A 26,955-nucleotide genomic window follows, 5' to 3' on the forward strand; every position below is an offset into this window, starting at 1 on the left:
CCTGTATAATAGATTCCATTCATTCCATTCACATTTCACTCAACACTACTGAATATTACAATATTAAACAATTTTTTTGGCCAATGGTATTTAAACTTGGGATTATTTTTTTTCTCTGTGATACACACTTCTTCGCTTTACACATCTCATACTTGGAAATCAAGGCTTTATTTTCTTTATCTGCCTACTTCTTTCATAGATAAGCAGTGGCATTTAAAAACAGAACTGAATTCTCAAAACTCAGAAGTATGGCAAACAGTCATTTGGAAAACCAATGCACAAACCTATTCACCTATGCAACAGCAGGCTCTGACAATTGCTTTGAGAAAGCTGTTATTGGCGCAGAAGACATTTTCACACAGCTTTTTCTGAAAAAGCTTGCTTCAGTGACAGCAAAGTTGACAAACTTCCTCACTATCTTAGAGACAAATTCTAATGAAAAAATTTTGAATCCCCTGTAAAATATCTCCTTCTCAAACTTCAAATTGCACTGAACTTCTCCGATCATTTAGCTAGTTCTTTAACAAATGAACACAAGCTACAGAAGGATATACTAAATAATTAATTTCCAGAGTTCACTTTTATTAAAAACATGGTTTTTGTTGTGAGAACAAATAATCTCTCACTTGTGGCTTGAAAGCCTAAGATAGGATCATGGGCTTCCAGAGTTGCTACCAACTGCTTAGCAACCTGTCCTACTTGTCTTCCTTCTTTCCTGTTGTAGAGAACTGTGGACAGAGGAGTTGGCTGACGGTAGATGAAAACTCGCCGCATGCACTCACAAAGAGCAGCGTAGGAATAATCTGGAGCACAAGCCATGAACTTCTTGTCTTGCTTTGATGCTTGAACATAACCTGCATAGCCCAAAAAGAAGAAGAAGGGATGAGTAATATATTCATTTCAACAGCACTTTAACTGGTTACAACAAAGTCGAGCTTAGCTTAAAAAATAATATGCAATTAGTAACAAAAAGAAAGAGATGTGTTATTAAATAAGCCAACAGTTTTTGGAGGTACGTGTGAATCAATTTAATACCAATAAACAATTCTTCTGTACACTTTCCTAACTGGTGTTTTTGGTATGTATGTACATAATAGATAGATATACTGTTCCCACACCCCTCTTCGCCTCACAAGCTCTTCCATTTTCTCAGCAGGATCATATCTTGGATACACATCTTGGCCCAATATTAATAGTCTACACAGAATAACCCTCTTCTCTCATCTGCTGGTTTGTAATCACATCTGCAGTTTAAGATTGCTGAGCCTACCTAATCTTGAACAGACACTTAAAACTTTTATTCAGAACCAACTGAAAACCAAAAAATAGTTACTTTTCAAGACACTCTAACCTTTGTTAATTGTAGGAAGAAAAAATATTCCTTTTCCATTACAGATCTCAGTTAGTAAACTGACTTATTTTAGACTGATTTCCTTTTCATGCTTTTGCATAGAGACACAAGACATAACCTTTGCAAAGTGAGCTACCATTTTTCTGAAAGGTTATCTGCTTTGCTTACATTAAAGAATGCACGGCAATGGCTGTCACTGAAAGGCAGCACCTCTGAGCACAGCAAACATGCTAGAGTTTACTTTTTTCGGCTCTCTCTCCTTCCTTTATAGGGTAGAGGTCAAAGTACTTTGTACTGGGGCTGGCTGGGATGGTGCTAATTTTCTTCATAGCAGACCATAAGGTGCTGTGTTTCAAATTTGTGACTAAACCTGTGTTGGCATTGCACAGTATTTTGGCTGCTGCTGAGCAATGCTTGCAGTGCAGTGGTCTTCTGTTGTTCCAACTCTGCCCACCCCCCAGTAGGTTGGGGACTCATGAGAAGGGAGTTGAGAGGGGACACAATTATGACAGCAGACCCCAAACGACCAAAGAGCTCAACCCATGAGCTTTTTCTCTTGCTCTCCCTCTTCTTTAAAGGAGGCTCGAAGGTGGAAGGGGATAAAACCAGACTCACTATAAATGAGCCTAAGGACAGCCTGCAGTCTCCTGTCCCACTTGAGGTGGATAATGGTGTCATATGTGACAAACCCAGGACTGCCAGGGATAGGACACGAGGTGACGTACTGGCATTGAAGGCCATGTCTGTACTGCCGCTCAAGTGCATATATGCCAATGCCCGTAGCATGGGAAAGAAACAGGAGGAAGTAGAAGGTATTGTACACCAGGGAAACCATGAAATAATTGCCATCACAGAAACATTTGTGGGAGTGCCAGAACGTTGGAGTGCCAGAATGAATGGCTACAGGCTCTTTAGAAGAGATAGGCAAGGAAAGAGAGGTGGTGGCATAGCATTATATGTTTAGGAGTGCTTTGACTGTCTAGAATTCAATGTTAGGCACACCAAGGTGGTGTGTTTATGGATAACGATAAAGGGCAAGACCAATGAGGCTGATATCCTAGTGGGAGCCTGCTACAGACCACCTGGCCAGGATAAAGACACTGATGAGGCATTCTTTCAACAACTTAGAGATGTCTCGCATTCACTAGCCCTGGGTCTTGTGGGGGACTTCAGTTTACCAGATATCTGCTGGAAGTACAACACAGCAGAGAGAGGGCAGTCCAGGAGGTTTCTGGAATGTATGGATGACAACTTCCTGTTGCAGCTGGTCAGTGAGGCTACCAGGGGTAGTGCCCTGCTAGACCGACTGCTCACGAACAGGGAAGGGCTGGTGGAAGATGTGGTGGTCAGAGGTTGCGTTGGCCTCAGCGACCATGATATGATGCAATTTTCTATATGCGGTGAACTTAGGAGGGTTGTCAGCAAAACCTCTACCTCAGAATTCCAGAGGGCTGACTTCAGACTTTTCCGTATGCTGGTTCAGAGAATCTCTTGGGAAGCAGTCCTTAAAAACAAAGGGGCCCAGGAATGCTGGCCATACTTTAAGAATGAAATTCTGAAGGCACAGGAGCAAGCTGTCCCTATGCGAGTAAGAAGACCGATGTAGTTGAGCAGGGAGCTTTTGCAAGAACTCGGGAAAAACAAAAAAAGAGCATAGCAACTTTGGGAAAAGGGGCAGGTGAATCAAGAAGCATTTAAAGATATTGTAAGGTCATGCAGAAAGAGAATTAGAGAAGCAAAAGCTCAGTTAGAACTTAATCTGTCGATCTCTGTAAAAGATAACAAAAAGTGCTTTTATAAATACATTATAACAAAAGGAGGGTCAGGGAAAATCTCTGTTCCCTATTGGATGAGGAGGGGAACACAGTAACAGAAGGAAAAAGCTGATGTACTCAATACCTTCTTTGACTCAGTCTTTAACAAGAAGACTGGTTGTCCTCAGGGCAACTGGGCTCCTGAGCTGGTAGACAGGGATGCGGCACTTAGTGCCGTAGTCTGGCCGATGTGATGGTGCTGGGACATAGGCTGGACTTGATGATCTCGGAAGTCTTTTCTAGCCTCAACAATTCTGTGATTATCTCCCCTGTCCCACTGGGGACAGGGAGGGGGAAGAGGAAGGGACTGAGCAGCTGTGTGGTGCTTTGGGGTCAACCAGGGCTAACCCACAGCAGTACTGGCACACTTCAGCAGTGTGTCTGCACCCCTTGAGGGTGTTTTGTTTTATGGGTTTTCTTAATGTTAATTCTAAACCTTCCATATCTGCAAATGCTTGCTACTGTCCTCAGAACAAGTTCTCTGTTCTAATTCAGCTTGACAAGTTTCCACCACAAAACAATTAGCTAGACTATCAACTGACTAGACAATTAGCTAGACTAGACAATTGACTAGACAATTAGCTAGACTATCAATAGCTAGACCATCAATTGCTGTACTGGGAAATACTAGGACAGCCAGAAAAACTCTCTTAAGTGCGAGTTCATTAATTTTATTCATATATTTAAATACTGGCACTAACAATAAAAGTAGGATTCAAGTATAGGCTTGCATGTAAAAGAAGCTTTTGAGCCAGCAGATTTGTATTTAAATGAGATTTTCCTGAAAAAACTGTAGACTTTTTATTAAAAAAAAAAAAAAGCAAATTTAAAAAATGCCACACTTTGCTATTTTTCTGGTTTATAGATACAACCCTGTTAGTAGCACGAGATTTATATAGTAAGACTAATAAGTAGTCTGTGGAAGATACATGCTACCTTCAGTAAACTGCTTCTTCAACTGGCAGCAAATCATTAGACGTTAACAGCCAAAGGTCTATTCAAAACCAATTGCTTTTGTTTTCCAGCAGAAAATTGTTAGAACAGAAAAACACGGTCCTTTCAGTTTCCCTCTGGTTCCTTCCTTAGGTTTTCAGTCCAAGAGTTGAACTGAAAAATGTTAATTTTTCAGTCATGATCTTTGTATAGCTTGTTAAAAACTAATTCCAAAAGTTCAAGCAGAGGAAGAAGGAAAAAGGACTGCTATCATTGCTTTGGTCAATATATTGAATACTGTAGGTTTTAGAAAACTAAACTAGCCTTTTAAGCTAGAAAATATTGATTTTTTACTACTAGCTCTTGCAAAGTACTTCTAAATTTGGTTGTAGATAAACAAGGTGATGACTTACATCATCTCTGGCACATAAAAGGTAAACGAGATTAATACAAAAGTGCAAACTTCAATATAATACTGTAAAATGATAGCACATGGAGAAAGAAGTAGAAGAATAATGTTGGTTTTTATCACCTTAGGTACAAAAAGCTCAAAGATATAATTTCTTTCTGTTGTCTTCAAAACAATAGAAATGCATTCTTAAAACAGTACTAATAAATAAATTACTAATAGTAATTTGAAAAAACTTTTTAATCCACTTAATTCACTTTTTTCCCCCAGCATAATGAAATTTGAAATGAGTAAACAAAGGACAAAGTGTGAAATTAATCTCTTTTGTCAGAGGATTTGTTAAGCTGCTTACAGCTTAATTTGATCTTAATTTAAAATTGCAGGTTATTAAAAAAAAATAATCATTCACACTACAAAACTAAATAAATTGAAAAAACTCAGACAAAAACCAGTTCTATGTTATGGTAACCTATGCGAGTTCTATAAAACAGCTAATATCTTTTCTTTCATTTTGAACTCAGTCTAAGAGTGGTACAGTCAAATTATTTGAGGACAGGAGGGAATAAATCTTCTCACCCATGTCATGATTAAAGGAATGAGTCTAAGTAAGACTTAGAGAAAAGAAAACTCCAGTGGTCACAGCGGAAGTAAATTCAGAATCAGATTAATTTTCATGAAAACTGATTTATCTGTTTCTTACTGGACAAGTATAACATTGGACTATGTGGACCATCCTTCTTGATCCGATACGACAATTCTTATTCTTGCATCCATGTTTTTCAAAGTACTTTCTGTTTCTAAGCTTTAAAATTCTGCTTCCAACAGTGGATAAAAACAAATTCTTAGTGCTAATTGCAGTAACTAACGAGGACTGGAGGAAAGCCAACGTTACTCTAGTCTTCAAAACGGGCAAGAAGGAAGACCCGGGAAAGTACAGGCCAGTCAGCCTCACCTCCATCCCTTGAAAGATGATGGACAGCTCATTCTGGGCATCATCTCAACATATGTGGAGGAAACAGGGTTGACAGTAGTCAACAAGGATTCACCAAAGGGAAGTCATGCCTGACTAGTGCGATAGCCTTCTATGATGGCATGACGACTGATGAGAAGATGAGGGGAGGGCAGTCGATGCTGTCTACCTTGACTTCAGCAAGGCTCTTGACACCATCTCCCACAGCATCCCCACAGGCAAGCTTAGGAAGTGTGGGTTAGATGAATGGACAGTGGGGTGGATTGAAAATTGGCTGAAAGCTGGAGCTCAGAGCATTGTGATTAGAGGTACGGAGTCTGGCTGGAGGTCTGTAACAAGCAGTGTTCCCTAGGGGTCAGTACTGGGTCCAGTCCTGCACAATATATTCATCAACGACCTTGATGAAGGTATAGAGTGTACTCTCAGCAAGTTTGCTGAGGACACAAAACTGGGAGGAGTGGCCGATACACCAGAAGGCTGCGCTGCCATCCAACATGACCTGGACAGGCTGCGGAGTTGGGCAAAGGATAACTTTATGAAATTAAACAAGGGCAAGTGCAAGGAGGAAGAACCCCACGTATGAGGACTCGTTGAGGGCAAAGCTGCTGGAAAGCAACTCTGTGGAAAAAGTCCTGGGAGTCCCGGTGGACAAAAGGATGACCATGAGCCAGCAATGCGTCCTTGTGGCCAAGAAGGCCAATGGCATCCTCAGGTGCATCGAGAGTGGCCAGCAGGTCAAGGGAGGTCACTCTCCTCCTCTGCTCTGCCCTGTTTAGGCTGCACCTGGAGTACTGGGTTCAGTTCTGGGCTCCCCAGTTCAAGAAGGACAGGGAACTGCTGGATAGGATTCAGAAAAGGGCTATGAAGATGATTAGGGGACTAGAACATCTCTCTTATGAAGAAAGAGCTGAGGGACTTGGGGCTTTTTAGTCTGAAGACGAGAAGACTGAGGGGGAATCTTATCAGTGCTTATAAATATTTAAAGGGTGGGTGTCAGGAGGATGAGGCCAGCCTTATTTCAGTGGTGTCCACTGACAGGACAGAGGTAACAGGCACAAACTTGAACATGGGAAGCTCCATCTAAACACAAGAAAGAACTCTTACCAGAGGGGTGGTAGAGTCTCCTTCTCTGGAGACATTCGAAACCCACCTGGACACCATCCCGTGCAATCTGCTCTAGGTAAACCTGCTCTGGCAGGCAAGTTGGACTAGATGATCTCCAGAGGTCCCCTAAGCTTCTGTGATTCTTCACAACCACATTTTATACTTGTCTGTCAGTCTGCAATTTCAGAAGAGTTCTTGAACCAGAGCTGGCAGTTACACTCAACTGATATCTCCTGTCATGATGATTTTTTTTAATATATTTCTTTTTTTCAAATTCATGAAAACTTCCCATGCCCAGGAAGTTCTGTGGCAGAGAGTTCCACAGCTTATATGTACACATGTGAAATGTTTCTTTTAGTTTCTATTTTGAACCTGCTATGTACAAGTATCATTTGATTCCTTCTAACTCTTATAGCAGAAGAAAAAGTGAATAATTATGTCAAATTCTTCAGATTTGTCACCTGGGACAATGTGATAGGAAAAACCTTATTAAAACATCTTACCATAAGCATACATACACCTAGACATGTCATCAGTGAGCTGCAGCTGTTTCCTTGATGATTTCTGTGTAAGTATAAAGGTGGTGATTGTGCTTTAAAGTTTTTCACTGCAGTTCACGTACTCAAAGAACTCTTCATTTTACTGTGGAGTACTCTGCTTGAATCCTGTATATGCTCTGAAAAGGCTTATATTCCTCTTAAGGCATAAATATTTTATTTCTTATGTTCTAATATTTCTAAAATTAAGTTACTATGCTGCTATCAACAGAATTATAGTACCTTTCAATTCAGTTAAGTGAAATACCAACAGAAGCTATACTATGAGGATTCAGGTATTAAAGTTTCAGACAGAGGAATGTGACATAGAAGTTAATTTCCTACCTAGAGCATTAAAAGTTGCAATGTGTTCCCACATGTTCTCTGGTTCGTCAGAGCGAGGCTGCCAGAGAAGAGCATCAACATCATGCCTCAGGCAGAAACATGGCATTTCTCTGGGATCCACAACAACTGAGAAAAGATACTGGTTGCTTCCAAGATGAATCTGTGAACAAACCAGAGAAAAACAAAACACTGATTCAAAGCACAAAGAGCATATTCTGTCACACATTGCCACAATGAAATGATCAACACCTTCGTGTTGGTTAGTTGACAAAATATTTGAATACAGTGCTGCATCCCACTGACCAACAGCTCAATACAGTACAGGTAGGTAATATATTTCAAGCAGATGCTATGAAAGTTCTTGGGATAATATTTAGGGAAGTGTTATGTCCACTACACAAGCAAATGGGAACGTGTTTTGTGTAGAAATGGTTTTCTAGGACAGAGGATCCCAACTTACAATTTCTGATGTTAGGAAAAGATTCTAAGTAATCACACCTGGGTTTCTGCAGTGCCACCAGGGAAAGAAATACTGTCCCTCCACAGTAAAAGCTGGTAAGCACTGGAGCAAGGATTAGTTAGAAAATTAAAATTATGAAATGTCAACAGTTTAAAATACTTCTGCTACAATTTGCAGCACTTACTACATGAGTGACTTTCAAGGTATCACCATCAAATCTACATAAGCTTGCGCCATCTTCAAGAAAAGCATCACATTCTTCTAATTCTTGGGCGTTACAAGGAGGGTTTTCCTTTTCAGGGTTTGGATTCTGAAATATAGACAGTGAATTGCACTGAAAATCTGAGACACCAAAAATACATACATATATATAGATGTAAAAATCATTTTTCCTAACAAAAATTTCAATACTACAAGAAGAATCATTTGTATATCCTTCCATACTTAAGGATCACAATATTATGTACTTAATCAAAATGAACAGACATATTTCACTTGTGCAGGATACTGCTGAGAGCTAGGTACAACAAAACTCATTTCAGTATAAGGAGAAATACCTAAGCCACTAAAACATGGACAATTAGTTCCCTTCTGTAAGTGGAAAAAATATAAAAGTATACAACAACTCTGAAAATCTATGGTGGGTTACTAAATTTACATCAGTGTAAGCTTTTTTCAGATTGCCATTGGATGTGTTATTAAAAAATGGATTCACTTATTTTGTAAGTAGCTCTAAATATATGCTTTTAGCTTTGCTAATAATTATTTAAAATTAATAAAGTTGTCACGCATATTTTTTCAGTGCACCCGGAACAAGAAAAAAAGCACATTTATTTTTCCACATCCCGCAAGCTTAAAAAAAAAAAAAAAAGGCAAACCCATCATTTTTACTATGAATTCAAGAGCAAGACATAACTGCATACAGAAACAGTTTACTCCTGCTAAGGATATCTTCCTTGGATAATTTTCAATACAACCCAGCTATGTTACTTTTGTGATGTATTTAAAGAACTAATTTAATGATAACAAAAAGGGACCTTTATTTAACAGAATACACTTTCTCATTAAGCATGAATAATGTTGCCTCTTGCACAAAAACGACACCATCTTGACCGCTCATATAAGCTGAAAGCTGAAGCCAAACCGATTGTGTAAGGAAAGATTAGAGAGGTCACTGACTCAACACATCTGACAGCGACAAGATACTGAGTTCTTGTGATTTCCTCATCTATTTCTGCTGATTACTACAAACTTTTATGTTGGTTCAGTCCACAATGTGAAGGAGATCACGTTTACTTTTTTAATTGCTAAGACAATACAGGTTCCAAGAAACCACACATGAAGAGATAACAAAGGAATATCCTTAAACGACAGAAACCAGGAAAACTGTCGTACACTGCAGGCTAATGCACGTGACTTAAAACAGGGTATCTGTCTTTAAACGTAGAAGCTAGACTTTGAGGTTCACTTCCTCTCTGTCAAGCATTCTTGATGGCCTTTGGTTTACTGTTTCATTGGGTGTCTTTCCAAAAAACCTTCCAGGTAAACACCATTACCATAAGCAATTGAGATGATCAAGAAGAATCCTGTGTCTTTATTAAACATTTGTAGCTAACTAGTTTGTAGTATAACTAAATATGTAATATTTATTTAAATGAAGTTCCCTAAGGAAAGTGGGTTTTGTTTGGGGTTTTTTTACATGATTATTATTGCATACAAGCTGAAAAGTTGTGACAAAAAAAAAAGAAAAAGGAAATCACTTTAAGCACACTGAGTCACAAATAAAAGAAATTTGAAGTTCCCAATATACCTATAATCAAAAGATGTGCTACAATATCTTGCTACAAATACGAGGGAAAGAAGATAGAAATCAATCTAGAGAACTAAATGTAATTTATTTTAACAACACATTTCAGTCTTATTAAAAAAACATAATAATCCAAAATTAATATATTGAGACCCATGGGGAGTCACACTTCACAAGTTTTACATGAAATGTCATTTTCTAACCAAATCAAAAGGGAAAGTATCAAGCAAATAGGAGTAAAAAAATCACATTATGTTTCAAGTAGATGCCCTCTATAAGCAGTAATCACAGACCCATAGTAATGTCAGAAAGTTCACAAGTCATACTTATGCTTTCCTAAATTTTCCTTTAAAAATGCCATTTACACTTACAGTCTAAAGACAAATACAGTATCCCTAGGAAATCAGTATTAAAGTGTTGTTAACCTATTGAGAAACAAGAAACAGATATCCTTCAAAGTTACTTAAATCTCGCTTTAAAACAAACTGCCACAAAGCAAGTGTGAGAACAAAACTTATTTTCACTGTATCCTATAAGCTAAATTCAGCCCCCCATGAAGATGATATGACTGCTCCAAGTATATTAACAACTCTAGTGCCATTAGTTTTAACTTTCATTTAAAAATGAATGCAAAGCGAGGATTCCGAGTAGTAAATGAGCTGATAAGCCATGTCCACAAAGTGTGTATTAGGATATCAAGAAAAGACAACACAAAATGTACACGAATTTTAAATGGTTTCTTTTCGACTCCTTACCATGACTTCAGAGGTAAGATGCATCAGGCTTTCAGCTATTTCAGAGCACTGAGCAGAGTCCATAATGAATTCCCCTCTTGTGTCACCAACTATTAGCTCTGGCCACCGAAGTCCCTCATTTTTCTTAATTAGAGAAATTTCCAAACTAAAATATGCAAATAAAGACAAGGAATAGCACATGAAAACACTGTATCCAGTTCTCAGATTAGTCAAAAAGCTCTAAATGTAGTTTTGAGCATTCCTCCTCTTTGAAAAGAATTTATTATGTAAAATCACAGAACAAAAACCATTAGCAATTTATGAGATAAACTATTCTGACAGAAAATATTCTAAAGAAACAGACTAACAGCATGTGATTTCTAAAAGCCTAAAACCAAAGAGAACGTATTCATGTAAGCATCCTCAGAGTTTTCAATGTAAATGTAGCTTCCCCTGAAGCAGTCTTATTAAAATATTTTAAATACCATAGATGACCTGTAAAGAAATCTATTCAGAGTGACAAAAATTTACTACAGATCTTTGTTAGAAACCTACGAAGTACTTAATAGGGCTACTTAAGTGTGCACTACCTTTATATGACATGTAGGATAAAAATATTTGTTATTTTACGGACCTTAGAAATACTACAACAGTTAATTATCTGCATTGAGTATCTAAAATCATACCTCGGAAGAGGTACAATTTCTGTAACCTTTAAAACAAAGCAAAAAAAAAAACCTTACGAAAATCCAATATAACCATTAGGAGTAACTAACTCAACATACAGAAAACAAGAGACTTAGCCTAACACAGCAACTCCATTTCATCACTGCAGATGAACCAACACATGGATATAATGACAGAAAGAGTTAGGTTTATTATATTCACATTTTAGATACAATTACAGATTCTACAATGACAGTCCTCTACCTGACAGACAACAACTGAAAAGTCACATTTTAGCATGCAGTATCAGTATTATCTATATACAAATATTAGTTCCTCAATTTCATTCTTTTGGAGACTATCTTTTACAGTCAACCCTTTGGAAAAAAAGCCAAGTTTTCTGATGAAGGAAACCAAAGGAAAATGACAGAATCACAGAATATCTCAAGTTGGAAGAGACTCATGAGGATCATTGAGTCCAACTAGATGTGATGGCTCGTGTGATGCTACGGTTTGGATTTGGTTTTGATTTGGATAAAAGATAAATACACTTAATGAGGTAGGCAAGTTTATATTTTGCTAAATTTATGTCCTTTATCACAGAGTATTTACAAAACTCTTCCAGTGAGAAAAAATATTTTCTATTATCTATTTCTATTTCTATATCTATTTCTATTTCTATTATCTATTATCTATTTCCACAGAAAAAGCTTTCTTCTTATATTTCTTCACGTGATGATACCATACATGGATATTACTCTTTAGCAACCATTTAACCAAACCTGCTTGTTTCAAGAAATAGTGGCTCAGCACTTTATCCTAGGAGACAGCAAAAGCAGTAAATGTCTAAATACATATTATATACTGATAGATCTTCTCGCTTTTCTTATACTTTTTGGAAGATCCATGACAAACTCCGTCATGAACCATATTTGAAGAATAAAACTCAAAACGAGGTTTTACTTACTGATTCATTTCCTTGCATTCCCTTCCCCCATCAGTCAGCATCCTTTTACCCTATACTTTAGCTTATGTTTAAGCAACTTCTTTGGTTGAGAACTTAGCCTACAGTTCTGTTCTGCATTTACAGAATTATCCACACGAGTCACTTCCAGCCTGCAACCAGTGTTACATGTCACAGAATTTGTGACAGATTAAATAAATCCCTGCGAGTGGAGTGTGGACAAACACCTGCAGCGTTAAGATCACCAGTGGAGATGGGCAAGGGGATGTGCCCATGAAGCCACAGGAATAATGCAAAGAAGCTGACTTCAACTCAACACAAAAGGTGGCCTTTGCTTTCGATTAACAAATATCAACAGTTGAGTGGATCAACTGGCGGCATAAATGTTTCTTGAGTTCATTGAAAGAGAGTGAACATGTCTCTTGAGTTTACCAGATCACTATGGGGGGAATGAATATGTGCTTCAGCCCAGGCAGAGTATAAAAACTAGACAACATTTTGAAACCTGGGCTATTTTTTTCTGGCCATTTAGAAAATGTAGTTTTTCTTTAGTACTTAAAAATATTACTAAATTTATCACCAAAGTTTCATAACTACATAATACACTGTATTTATGAAAATTATTTTGCAGTTTACCTACTCATTTTTCCACTGTGATCAATTAGATGTGAATGGACAAGATTATTCTCAAAAAGAATAAAAAAAACCCCACAAAATGAACAAGTCGTAATACCGACTCTCAGGGGTTAATCTCTAGCAGGTCATATCACCAAATATTGTTCTAGAAACATAACTGACAACATCAGAACAGGACATTAACTCTGGCTGCCAATAAACACGGACAAAGCATGGGAAAACAGCACGAGGAGGTTAACATTATGAGCATCGATATATTCCTAATGTTGCAAAGGACTCTGCTTCACAGCTCAGTGGTTGAAACTCCTAATTTCCTGGTGTAGTACAGGTACAGCTCTGGCAGTAACATCAGTTATACATAAGGCCTTTTTCCTGAAATTAAAGATTTTATTATTTTGGAAGGGCTGTTCTACGTGGTTGTAGAAAATAGCTGGTCACATCGCTTATCACCAGGGTAACCAACTGTAAGAGAAGGGGATTACTTTCACAATTAGCTAAAGCAACAGTATTGTGAGACAGTACTGCAAAAGCCAGTGAACTATTTTCAGCAGAGGAGAGAGATTCTGGTAAAGAGGGATGCCGGGGTTAGCATTAAACGAGTCCATTCCCAGCAGGGCTAGGAGTCAGAGACACGGTACACACTTGGAAATCAATTCCTATCAATAGGGAAAACTAAAAAACATACACACTACCTTTTGTCCTCTCTAATTATCCACGTGCAGCTTTCATGGTCCACAAATGAATAGAGTTTTCCTTCTATCAAAGGAGACTCGTCTTTCAGTGCAACACATATGTTATCAGGGAAAAAGCGTACTTTTATGTCATCCTTAGTGATGTCTTCAGGAACATGAACTGTTACTGTCACATCATCTTCAGTCTGCTGCCAGTAATAGAGAGGGTCTGCAATTGGGAACATACAGGAAAAATACAAACCAGATTGCAAACGCCATCCTGGATTGCACAGCATGCAGTGCTGGGAGATATGGAAGACGTTTCTGGAAGAGTGGAAATAAACTTCCACGCTGAACAATTTACATAAAATATATTCTGATTTAAAAAAAAACAGAGAAATATTTTTTAGGAATAAAGTTCATTTGTATCTCTTATCTGGAGTGGGGTTTATATTTATGTCTATATTCAAACACACTGACAGTTACACAATGAGCATTAACTATTACTCTAAGTTTATTGCAGCATTACAAAACTGATAACCAAAATGTACTTACATTGAAACTTTTATGATTAATAATTTGGTTAAACAGACACCATGTGAAGCAGTACTGACAGGCTACTGCACGCTCAGAAATATACGCCATTCAAAGATGTGAAAATTTTTTCTTACCTATTTTGCCAGAAGCTACACTGACTATTCAACAGAAATGATTTTGGAAGACCAAGTAGTCTCCATCTGCCTTGGGTGATGGCAATGAAATGAAACTGCCTGCCCAGAGGTAACGATTGACTTTTGCTCTTGGGTCTAGAATCTGCCTGATGTCTGTCTTGATTATTGAACTACTACATGAAGTGGCCTTTAAGAGAAATGTTTATACCAAAGGAAGGCTATGACAGCATGACTGGGTAGTGCACCATTGGTCACAGCAAACACAAAACACAGATGCATTCATTTTCTGAAGAGCAATCTTGTATGAGTTACCTTCCGACTTAGAGAAAAAGTAAAGTATGGACAGCTTTGGAAGCTCTCAAGTTGCCACAACACTATACAAGTTTTCACTGATCTCAGCTTCATGTCAGCAGCTGTGACTCTGGAAGGACTCGTACACTGTTGTCCATTACCACGAGCTTCCTGTTTGCAACGAATCAGTCACAGGTGCTCCAAATGTAATTCCCAGAAACTATTAGTATCTGAGATATGATAGCCTTCCAAATTCTAAATTTTGACACAGATGGTCTCTGATCTTAAGTTTTTTAATTGGTAAAAAAACTGAATGACACCAGAAAAGTAGCTTAGACTTCCTGTCTCCCTGGCCTTCTCATAATGTTGAACATATGCAGAGGAGACTATGAAAGAACAAATTACAATCCAAAATATTGCTACGCAACATAACTGCTTTAACATTTATCTACTGTTCTAAACTCATAAAAATTAGAGTTCTGTTGCTAGCACATCTTGTTTCATTATCTGATACCTATTATGCCTGTAATTTCATATAACCTTGCAACTAAAATTACAGCCTACACTAGGTTTAGCAAAAGACAAATTCTCTTTTAAAGAAGTGTTAGACTTCTTTCTAAACTAAGAGTTCAGGTTTCAGTACTTTCTCTGCCATTACATTTTTGTGTCAGGAAGAGTTTTCTAAAGGTACTGCTGCAAACAGCTCTCCACAAATTACAGACCTTTGGGTTTTGGCAGTTCTCCAAGTGCACACACATGCATGAAATGAGCTACGCTAAGAGCCATACAGTGCTCTTCACTGAAGCAGCTACAGCTGCATAGACGTTGCATTACGGTGCTCAGCACACTCAGGGACACTTTTGCCTCAAGATTTATATGTGTAGAGTATCTTTAATGCAATTAGATGGACAACATCACAGTTATCATAGTGTGTAACATTAATACATTCCAGAATAATGACTTACTTGTACTGTTTTCCTAAGAGATTTTTGCACCATTAACAAAGATTATGTTACTATAATTCAGTTAGGATTGATTAATTAACTAATGATTCACATTCAGTAGCAAAAAATCAAATCTGAAATAATACAATTACATAAACATACATATTACAGAACTCAGTGATATTTATGATAAAACAACTTTATCAATACACTTTTAAATACTTAATTTTGTTCTGATCTTGAAGAAATAGTACGGATGTCTTCTGCTGAAGTTTATTATTTTTTCTGAACTGCCTTCCCACTTGAGAAAATATAATCTTTTACAGAGTTCTCATTCTTTAAACAGAAGAAGGGTTGGCTTTTTGAGTTTTGTCTTGTTTTTTAATTTACAAAGGCAGGAGTAAATTACATATCAGAGAGCTTTCTAATGAACAACAATGTTGGGGAGTGAATGCCCTCTCTCATCTAGGAAGACTGGCTTCTTCATTTGAGTACTTCAGCCAGATGCCTAAATTTAGGTGTTACCTTGTCAATATAACGGCTAGCAAATACCTCACTATAGTTCTGTTTGCAAAAATATCCTTTTCCATAGGGTAGCAAAATTCTTTAAGTGTCTCCTATCTGAAAAAGCTTCTTATATGGGTTTATGCGTAATTCAAGTTCCAGGTGTAAAAACAAATAAAAGCCAATCTGTCCTTAAAAAAATAAAAATCACAAAAATGTTTTTAAGATAAACATGTATTTCTACAGTTTCCAAAAAACTCCTAAACTGACAAGCCAAATGAGAGAGTAGCCTATCATAATCTGTCACATAAGTCTCACCTTTCTTTTCATTTGTTGCTTTTGTGTCATCATTTTCTTCTAATTCGTTGTCTTCATCTTGCATAAATTTGAATGGTTTGTAGGAAAGAATCATTAGACCATCCCCGCTCGGCTCTATTGCTGCATAATGGGGGACTGATTTTCCTTGTAAAACTCTCCTTTTAAAGATTTCATACCTATGATCACCTTTAAAATAGAAAAAAATAAAATAACATCTTAGCGGTAATACTTTTCTAGGAGACAAATTATTATATGAGAATCTCAGTGCACTTCAAATTGCCAAGCAATCCTACCAGTTAAATCACAGCACCTGACTTTAAAAAGATTTTTTTTTGTTTTCCAATGAGTTTGTTAAATATGCAGACTCTAAAATTAATCTACTGCTGTTTCTTCTTATGAAATTTCTTCTTTCTTTCTTACGTTTCTTCTTCGCTGATCACAGCTAGCTCAGTAATTCACAAAACCACTCACAGCCTCTGTATAAACAAGTTTTCCAAACACTTTTTGAACTACTGTAAAAACCTGAGAAACAATGAAATAGCTAGTGGTAATGGAAAGTGCCCAGCTTCCTCAACTTTTGTAAAACACTCTCCTTTAAAGGAGAGGTCCCAGGTGGTACCTACTGGTGCCAAGGACCATGCCGTTCCCTACTGTGCTCCCAAACATGATGACTAATGACTCAAAGATGATAGGTTCTAGCACAACATTTGTTCTTTTTCCATTAGAATCCCGCTGCTCACAGAGTCCTCAGTAACTGATTGGCTTCTGAAGTATAACAGACTACACAAGTAAGTTTTCAGCAAAAAAAAAACTCATGCAAGTTGATAAAATGCTCACAGGTGGTAAAATTATCCACAGGAATTGTTTATTTTTCATATTTTTGCTTAATTTCTTCACTAAAAGAAAACACTGTACTTGTAACTACAACTTTACTTGAAAGAAACTGGGAACTCATTAACAGGGACATTAGACAAGACCAGACTGTAATGGTAAAAAATCATCTACGCCACTCTAGCACTCGAAAATGCATTCCTGTTTCACCTCAATGCTAAGCTTAGAGAAAACATTGAAGCCGTAGGAGAATCCAGATAATAATGGGTAAGCCAGGTATAATTTAAATTCTCTCAATTAGTTATCCTATTTGCTAAGCAACAAGTGGATTAAAGGGTAATTGCCAAACTATAACGTAACTGTGGTTCTTAATGGTGTTAATTAAAGCCTCTCTATTTTTCATGAAAAGTCTGGTTGGCATGGGGGGGTGATATTAATTGAAGAGATTCAACCATTCTGATCAGAGACAGAGTAGGATATCTATACAGACAGAAGACTCCAAGCAACAGGATTACCTGCTTTAGAAGATTAACAAATTACATCTTAGATACATGATCAAAAGGAGGATGTCTGTTGTAGGGGGAAGTTAGCTGCTCATGGAAGGAGCTGTCATTTAACTGTGCACTGAAACGTACCAAATTTGTTTTCACGTCTCTCTTAAAGCATCTAAAAGGCTTATTAAAAGGCTCTGCAACCTCACAACTTGTCATTGTGTGACCAAACCTTTTGTAGAATATTTTCCATCACTCATGAACACTTTTACATTTTTTAAGTGAGCCTTCATGATCTTTTCAGTGAGTTTATACTACATGATTTTTCTTGTAAAGAAGGCCAGAAGAAAGCTTAACATGCAACATTTTCTGAGTCTAATAAAGCAGCGTGGTGGTTCTTCATATCAAGGTTTCAAACTTTGAAAGGGTACACCTTTGTCACAAGCCCTCTGAAGTAACATACCAGATCTGAACAGACCTAACCACTGCTTCCATTCAGATCTATTTTCACGCTTCCATTTTTTTCTCTTTGGTAATAACAACACTGCTAGGTGTGATCACTTTGTCTACTCAACCAGGCACAGCAGAGACTCTGACAGTTGTTGTTGTTAAGAGACTTAACTCTGTTTTCAGGCTTTGCTTTGACAAAGATTCTGGTAATTGGAGGAATGGCTTGTTAATTAACTATTTTCACTACTGTCTGATTTGATAAACCGCACCCACAGGCAGAGATTCAAGAAAAATTAAGCACAGCAATTGCCCACTGATGAAAGAGGGTGTAAAGTATTGTAATTCCTCAAAACAGTTCTTATCTTCAAGACTAGTTTATACAAGACTCTGATTTGTGAGATGTTTATTTAAAATAAATAAAAATTTATTTTTCTCTTTGCTTTGCAGTTTGTTATTTACATCTCTGCTGACTCATTACAAAAATTATCTGTTCCTTGGAAATGCTGAAGTACTTGCAAGATTTTGGGGGAGATTTTTAAATCCAGTGTTACGGAAGAAATTTCATTCCATGAACATTTGTCGTAAGTTCTTTTTAAAACATGAGGTAAAAAGTTCTTTTATTTATCTCGTACTAATTTCAATCCCACAACACTGAGGATACAAAACCAGAAACGAACAAAAACCCCAAAACATGATGGAAAAAAAAATCCCATATCCAGCTGCACAACATTTTGAAAAGTACAACAGACATTTGTTAAAAATAGTTCTGTATAACCTCAATTTCACAAGATCAAGCTAAACAGGAATTGCATTACACAATGTTACAAAGTAAAGTTCTGTTGTGTTTTCTAATTACCATAACCATAGACATATAAAATTTTACTTCTTCCTGTCTTCCAAATGTTTGCCAGAATTCAGATCTACTATCAATAGTTTGATCTCAAAATATATGAAAAAATAACCCATGTAAAAAAAAAGCTGAAATTCTGGGAAAAGAAAATGTCAGAACCTGAGGAACAACCAAATACTCAAACATATAATAAAAGCATGGGGGTTTTTTTAAACATTTCCAGTAATATAAATGTAAAACACTCACCCTCTTTGTGTATCTCTGTAATTGTAACCCATTCCAAGGTAATATGAAATCCACTTCCTTTTGTGTCCAATTCATCTTTTTCTACCCTAAGCAACAACACAGCTATTGAATGTGTATCAGATTTTACAAAGGAAACGCTGTGTGCTATAATAAATGGACTTCCTAGTTCTTCATTAAACACAATCTAGAAGACAAAATTGTAGTAAAATGTCAGTTAAAACTGGAAGTCTTGCTCTTTCTCAGAAAGCAGTGAGAGGCTTCAGTGAAGATAAAATCAGTTAAAGTTTGATTCCCACAAACCTTCCTGCTATATTAATCCATGAATGTCACATTTCTGGTTCCTCCTTCCTTGGCTATCAAGCCACTGTTCTGAAATGTATTTTTTTTATTATTGTTTATATTATAAAATCATTATAAGGGCCCATTAAATAAAGTGCAAAGATCCAGAAAACTGTCTGCATTATGGCTGTTTACTACTACACCAAGTAGAGGTACAACTGATGAACAGAACAGGATCCAACAGCACACCAGCTGGGGGAAACAATCTCACACTCAAAATGAAATCACAGGCATCCCACCCAGGCGCTCGCTACTTCTCTAGACACTCCAATATCCTGAAAATCTTTGTAGACCTTGACACGTGCAAACAAGAAGATAAAAAGGCGCAGTGCGTCGCTGCTGGTGTTTAATGATCAACCAGTTCTCTCAAATCAATTCTCCTTCTCTATGAAGTTTTATGAAGCAGAGTAAGAAAGAAAAAAAATAATTAAATGAAAGAGTATAATATCATGTTTAGGAGGAGCTCGGATTAGAATTTTTTGAATTTTTATATATAATCTTGGAAAAGTCCACCCGATATTTGGATGGGACAACGTTGGCAGAATATACAAATACTACTGTCACACCGAAAGGCCAACAAGCACCACTGTACACATGAAAGATTTTCATACAGAAGGACTCCAAGTCTTGCACCTTGAGACATTTAACATTTGGTACCTAAAGCTGGAAGTTTTAATTCTAGAAACTAGGTATTGCAGTTTTTCTCAAAAAAAGAACTCATTCAGCAAAAAGCTCAAGAAGATAAAACCAAAATGAATCTAAACAGCAGAGACGAAATGTAACACTATTTGCTAGAGTGCTAACATACAAAAATGAAAGAATAAATGAGAATGAATTCAAGCTGCGCTGCTAAATGAGTACGGGCTCAACCCACCTGTTACCAAAACCTGGTAAGGTTTGAGGATTTTTGGGGTTGGGATGTGAACATCACTGTAAATCATCAGGTCTAAATATGCAAGAAGCGGATTTCTATGCTGACAGAACCACAGCATACAAATCTTATATTCTTGCTACACTGACAACTCCACTGAATCTTATTTATGCACCAGCATTCTCACACCGAACAGTTTAAAAAACAATCAGTATTTATTGCCAATCATCTAAGGAACAGGATCCCCAATTTCCCAGATACTGAACTCTTGAAAGATGTACAGGAAGCAGCTAATCCACCATGCTGAAATCTTCAACTTCAGGACATATACCTGACTTCCTGCCAATACTAAAACTTCCTTGACCGCCTAGGAAACTGCCCTCTAATAAAGAAAATAACAGATTTATCTTTCATGACTAAGGAGGAACTAATCACAGACCACAAGACTCACAGCAGCTCAGGTGAAAACGTAACTTCATTATATTTCATGTCTCCAAGCAAGATAACCAACACCATTATTAGCGTAGTAAAATAATTTTGATACGGATGCAATAAAAGCTCCTTATGAAGACTCTTTAAAGCAAATAATTATGTAAAGAATTTAATAATGAGAAACATAAAAACATACTTCAGTTACAACCAACAATTTTAAGTAAAAATATTAAGCACCAATAATTTTCCAGAGCTAAGTACACACTATGAAGTATTTTCCTTCCAGAGAGGTGGAAATAATATTGCTTATATTATAAATGCTCTGCAGGCAACCCCCAGGGTTACTATCAAAGCTTTTTAACCAGGAATTTTATTTAAGTTTTATTCTGGTTTCTGTGAATGTACTTTTAAGATGGGGCAAATTAAATGGTGAATATTTCACGCACAATTACATGTGCACAAACATCAGACACACCAGAAATCTCCTAACTGTAAAACAAATGTAGCTTTTAGCTGGGTTTATAATTATTTCAGATTTTAAAAGAAAAAATACTACTCCACAGGCCAGCTGAAATAGCAAACAATAAAGGATAGGCAAAAAATCCTAGACAGGCACATACGAATAGGGAAGGAAAAGGGAAAATAGTTTTTTAAAAAAGTTCAGCTAAACAAGCACTTAGTCACCTATTTAGAAACACTTTTACTTTGATGTTCAGTTAAAAGGCTGTTCCCTTTCAAACAACTGAAGTTTAGATATTTTGTGCATAAAGAAAACATTAAGTTATTACTATAAAATCAATGCCTTCTATACTTGAACACAATCCTGCACCTGCAAGTCAGTCATGATTTAAGGATTAATTCTTCACAGCATTGCATACAAGCAGTAAGAAATGCCCGAAATCAGAATTATTTGGTAGACATACAGTTCTTAAATACATTATTGCAAGACTTACCTCCCATTTTTCAGAGGCACTGTTTCCACGCTTGCCTGATTTAATTAAATAGAGTCTTCCTGTACCATCAGAAAGGGTAACCCATGTCGAAGAGGAGAAATGTATTGAGGCACAAAGGCGATCGTCGTAAGCTGTCATGTCTGTAGGCAGCCTGAAAACTTCTCTCGGCTTTTGTAGAGCAGTGTCCTGTAAGCCAACAGTCACGCATTAAGACTTCATGAAATATTTTTCAATTTCAGTATTACAGACAAATTAAGAATAACAAATCTCAGTGACAATTCACCAGTTTCTTTGTGCAGTTGAGCTTATATGGAAAAAAGCAGGTAGCAACCATCTTTCCCACATATGTTGAAAAGCTGGTAGAATTTGATCACTGAGTTAATCTCTTTTACTGAAAACACAAGTGTTCTATAATTGATATTTCAGCACTCAATTTCTTTTTTTCCATTTTACAGCACTAATTACATTTTGAATTTTAGAAAGGCTTTTCACTTATTTTCCCCTAGCATTCCCCTACAATTAATCACCTCAAATAATTCTAGTCCCAGCAAAAATGTGGAGACTTCAAAAAAAAGTCACAGAACTGTAAAACTAGTTTGTAAAAACTCACTTCTAAATTAAACAGAATTTTAGCCTATTCTCTCACACAACTGGTATGTTCAAGCTGACATATCATTTCTCAGCTTTCCTAAAGGTGTTGTTTTATTCAGTAAGTTAGAAAAGTAATAACTGTGATTAGCTAGCAAAGAAAAACTGTATTAATTCCTGTAATATCTGCAAATAACTTTTCCATCACATTAAGATTACACTACACATCAGGCAACATTTATTTACTATGCTCTATCAGTGGCACACTGCAATCGTATTTTTTAAGCCAAAGTCCAAGCATGAATAGTTTTTGAGCATGAGCAGGGATACAACAGTGAGCAAATTGCAGAGATGTTATAATTCTCTGCAATGAACAATAAAGACATATAGATTTTTAGAAAATTACACATATCACTAAATTAAAAAAATTAAAAAACGCACCAAAAAAATAAAATCCTGTATTACCTGCCATATAAACTTTACACAATCAGCCCAACTGCATAACAGTGCAAAATGAACGTTAGATTACCAATTTTATCTGTATTTCTATATACTAGAATATTTCTGTATTTCCAGTGATACCTAGAACTTCTAGTTCTCAGAAGTCCTGGTGTAGTTCTGTGTTGCCTTCTTCATTTCCTGCTAATTCTAGCAGAAGAAACTGCTTTCATGCTGCAAATTAAGTACCAAAGGCATGTCTTCCATGATATCTTTTAGGGACTATTCTTTAACTTGTGCACTCCCTCTCACCTACAGCCCTTTCTTTGCTGAATAAGGGTCTGTAACTCCTTGCTCATTGTTTGGCTTGCAGAATGCCAGAAATGCTGCTGCCTGTTTAGAACTAGGAGTTGCCTCCCTTTTGTGAGTTGAAGTGATATCTGAATATCCAAGAGACTTGTTAGACAAAAAAAACCAAAAAACAACCTGATCAAACCTTTATGATTTGCAAAGAACTTGCTATCACAGTTTAAAAAGGGTCAGGACATGCTTTATTAGCAATACAGCTTCGTCAATTATTTACAAAGTAGATCAGGCTGCAGTATTAAAAGCATAATCAAAATATTCTTAAGAGAAAAACATAAAAGGCAGACTAGAGATTCACCAGTATTCCAGTACTTAAAGGACTGCTATGTAAGAGGATGGAGGTTCTCTCTTCACAAGAAGTCACATACAGAAGTGGCAAGGGGTAAAAGTTGCACTAGGAGAGGATTCACCTTGACATAAGAGAATTTTTTTACAGTGTGAACTATCAATGGCTGGAACGACCTCCCCAGGGACATGGCAGAGGCCCCAACACTTGAAGTTTTTAAGACACAACTGGACAGGGTGCTGCATAATCTCATTGAGGCTCCTTTTCCCATGAAAAGTTGAACCATATGATGTTTTGAGGTCCTTTCCAGTCTGGGCTGTTCTGTGATTCTATAACAAATGGTGGACACTAATAATTTTTTTTTAAAAGAATAAAAATATATATTCACCACCTTGGCCCTTACACTGATTCACAGACTTCAGGATCTGATCTAGTCTCCAAAAAAGTCTTCTGGTAATAACAAACATAGCCACTCCCTGTTGTTTCTATTCTGTACCTTAAATAAACATTTCTCACGAAGTTATGGTCTTTTCCCTTCACCTCACAAACAGTTTTATGTATATATCATAAATGAAACGTAATTGGATACACGAGGTTTCATAAATATTTTGCGGGTTAGTTTACCTATGTATATGTGAACAACAGTCATCTCTCGAAAAAAAGGTGTCTGACTGGCCTTTACTGATCAACATTTCCTTTTTTAACCCCAATCTATCTTCTTAATCGAACAACAAATAGACTATGTTGCAAAGAATGGTCAGAGAGCCTTATTTCACTAGGCTCTAGGTAAAATGAAGTGCAAACAAAAAGCATATTTTTGTACTGAAAATCTGGTAGGGGAAACAAGAATTTATCTATTCTGTGCCACACAAAATGCATTCTCTTGCTACAGTAGAGGCGTGAGGTTAAGAAATAGCAGTGAAAAAGTATCAGATTAAAACAGTGTCTCATTACAGGCCCTGAAATTTCAGCCACAAATTATTATAATATTTTCTGAGCATTTCCTGTCCCTCTATTTTCACTCAAGCAAGGGAGGAGGGGGGGAACCATCTAGATACACATGTAGTAAAAGAATCTCACTCATTCTGATCTAGGAACTAAGGTAGTCAAAAACATATGTACTAAAACACACTTTCAAAAGAGTTCTTTGCACTTATGCATGTGTATGCAGTACAGAAAGAGCACATTTGTGCATGCAAAGTGTGTCGTGGCCTTGTTGGTTAAGACGCCTGTATTGGAGGCGATTTTAAATCCTTCATATTTTCCAGATGTTATTAAAATCAGATGTGCACTTAAAACATGTTTGTAGGTAAGTAAGAGAAATTGGATTTGGTTAAGTACCATTTTAATAAGCAACAGAAAAAAAGACCAGATGACAAACAGAAAGTCTGCTTGCCTTTTGGGCCTACTTGATTTGGTATTTGAGATTACTGGGTACTACAGAAAGGCATAAGGGCTATTATGAAACCTCCAATGGAAAAGATGCAGACTTGGTTTTTAATTATTGGAAGCATTCACGTTCACTATGTGGATTCAGTTGCACCACTATACCTCTTGAACTACATCACTAATTTATAACACATTCAGGAGGGGAGAATGAAGCTATTAAAAACAAAACCAAAACAAACCAAAACCCAGATAAAACAAAAATCCCACAAACACTAGATACAAATTTTAGCTTTCTCATACTTTATTTAATTTTAAGGTTTCACTGAAAGCCAGTGTTTACAATGGAGCACTTTTATTGTAGAAACTAGCAATGACTACAGTGCCTAGGAAGAAAAAAACAAAAAAACCCCACCAAAATCCCACACATGTTATCACGGAAGGAAGCAGCCATCATCCCTGTTAACAGTGATTCACAGCGCTATGCTATGTAACATTACAGAAGTCCACACTTGTATCAGCCTCCAAGTGAATCTTAAGCAGCAAGCTTCAAATAATTTTGGAAGCAATTTTAAAAATAAATAAATAAACCTCAGTTATCAACCATTAAATCTTCTAACGCTCACATCACATTTAACAGCATTGAGCCGGAATGTCAGACTCAATATATCTCTGTAAAAAAGTGAAAAATAATCTTCATTACACATTATAGACTCTTCCTCTCAATAGTCAAGAAAGTAAATGCTCTTACTCACAATCCTTCTGTTCACTAATTTAACTTGAGGCATTTAGTGAAATAGTCTCTTATCTCAGTCCAACAACGCTAAGGATGAACTTAAGTCAAAACAAAACCTGTCCTCAAACCCTTCTGTATCAGATTGGCTTTTCGACTTAGTTTCTTTGTTCACCAGCTGGTTAACGGGGTTTAATAGTAATTTCCTACTCCAGAAGTATGAGGGGATGCTGAGATACTGCAGTCACGTATCATACCAGGAAGAATGGACTAAAACTACAGGCACTTTAAGAGAAGTCAGGTTTACTCACTATAAGTAGGTTCAAACGACAGCAACAGTTTCTTTAAGGAGAAACTAGATGCAGCGTCAGACCCTGTTCTTCATCTCCTTTCACTTCTCTACAAAGATCCTTCCTTTAACTATTTTGCACGCCCAAGTCTCTCTCTTATCTTTTCCACTGGCCTTTAATTCTAGCTTTGCCCACTTCTATACTTCTTGATAGCATATTCTGCTTCCTTTTGGCCTCTGTCGATCTGTTTGTCTGTTCCAGATTTCAGAATCATAGAATGGCCTAGGTGGGAAGGGACCTTAGAGGTCATCTAATCCAAACTCCCTGCCATGGGCAGGGACACCTCTCAACTAGATCAGGTTGCTCAAGGCCTCATCCAACCTGGCCCTGAGCACCTCAAGGGAGGGGGCAGCTACAACTTCTCTGGACAATTTATTCCAAAGTCTTGCCACCCTCGTGCTGAAGAATTTTTTTCCTAATTTCCAATCTAAACCTATTCTCCTTCAACTTAAACCCATTTACCCTCATCCTATCGGTGGACACTCTTGTAAAAAGTCCCTCCCCAGCGTGCAGGTACAAGACGTAAAATGTAAAATGTAAGCTTAAAATTTCCCTCTAGTGTTCCTGACTCCCCCATGCAAGGCTCCAAAAAAAAGTAAGCATGTCTTAGCTTACACAGTTAAGTAGTGAAATTTTACTCAGGTTCCTTGGCATGCCTGTAGGATTTAATTTATGTATTAAGAAATTGTATTGGTCCTAAGTCACAAACAGTTTGTTATACTGAGCAAACAAGTGGTATTTCTTGTGAGACTTAAAATGAGTGAATTTTCCAAGGAAAAGACAGGGAATGGGAAAAGAGAAAACATACCGAAAGAGGAAAGAAAAAAGCAAAGGCTCAAGCTTATATACAAATTTCCACAAAGTAGCTATAACAAAAACATTACTTTGGTTTTATGTAAAACCAAAATGCCTAGGCATTTGACATGTCTCTCCAATGGATCAAAAATGTCCAGAACTAGCATTCTGAACAACCAAAGCTAAGTATTTAAAATCTTGATACAGAAATCTGAAAGATTCTGTTGTTTTTCACTTTATCTGCTTCCTTATTCTCACTTGTCCTATTTCCATGTCATTTCTGGTGCCACTAACAGTTGTCCTGAATTGAAATCAACTGAAAGCTACAGAAATAGCATTCCACAGCTAATTCTTAGTGGAATTCAGAAAGATGAAAATATAGACACCATTAAGGGTTTTAATTAAGTGTGAGAGGAGTTACT

The 26,955-nt window shown here is 37.0% G+C and overlaps 1 protein-coding gene across 1 annotated transcript in view; it reads right to left on the reverse strand.

Moving 5' to 3' along the window:
• Positions 1-448: 448 nt before the first annotated feature.
• NUDCD1 (NudC domain containing 1) overlaps positions 449-26,955 on the reverse strand; it is a 29,742-nt gene continuing 3,235 nt past the window's right edge. Inside the window, exons 2-9 of the mRNA XM_009869872.1 lie at positions 21,592-21,777; positions 18,997-19,180; positions 16,129-16,314; positions 13,422-13,629; positions 10,485-10,629; positions 8,107-8,232; positions 7,463-7,622; positions 449-854 (exon numbers count right to left, since the gene is read on the reverse strand). Of these exons, the coding sequence (XP_009868174.1) occupies positions 562-854; positions 7,463-7,622; positions 8,107-8,232; positions 10,485-10,629; positions 13,422-13,629; positions 16,129-16,314; positions 18,997-19,180; positions 21,592-21,777 (1,488 nt within the window). The 3' untranslated portion in view covers positions 449-561. The remainder of the gene's footprint in view (positions 855-7,462; positions 7,623-8,106; positions 8,233-10,484; positions 10,630-13,421; positions 13,630-16,128; positions 16,315-18,996; positions 19,181-21,591; positions 21,778-26,955) is intronic.

This window comes from Apaloderma vittatum, unplaced genomic scaffold (genome assembly GCF_000703405.1).
Source record: "Apaloderma vittatum isolate BGI_N311 unplaced genomic scaffold, ASM70340v1 scaffold105, whole genome shotgun sequence".
In the NCBI taxonomy this organism is placed as follows: Eukaryota; Metazoa; Chordata; class Aves; order Trogoniformes; family Trogonidae; genus Apaloderma; species Apaloderma vittatum.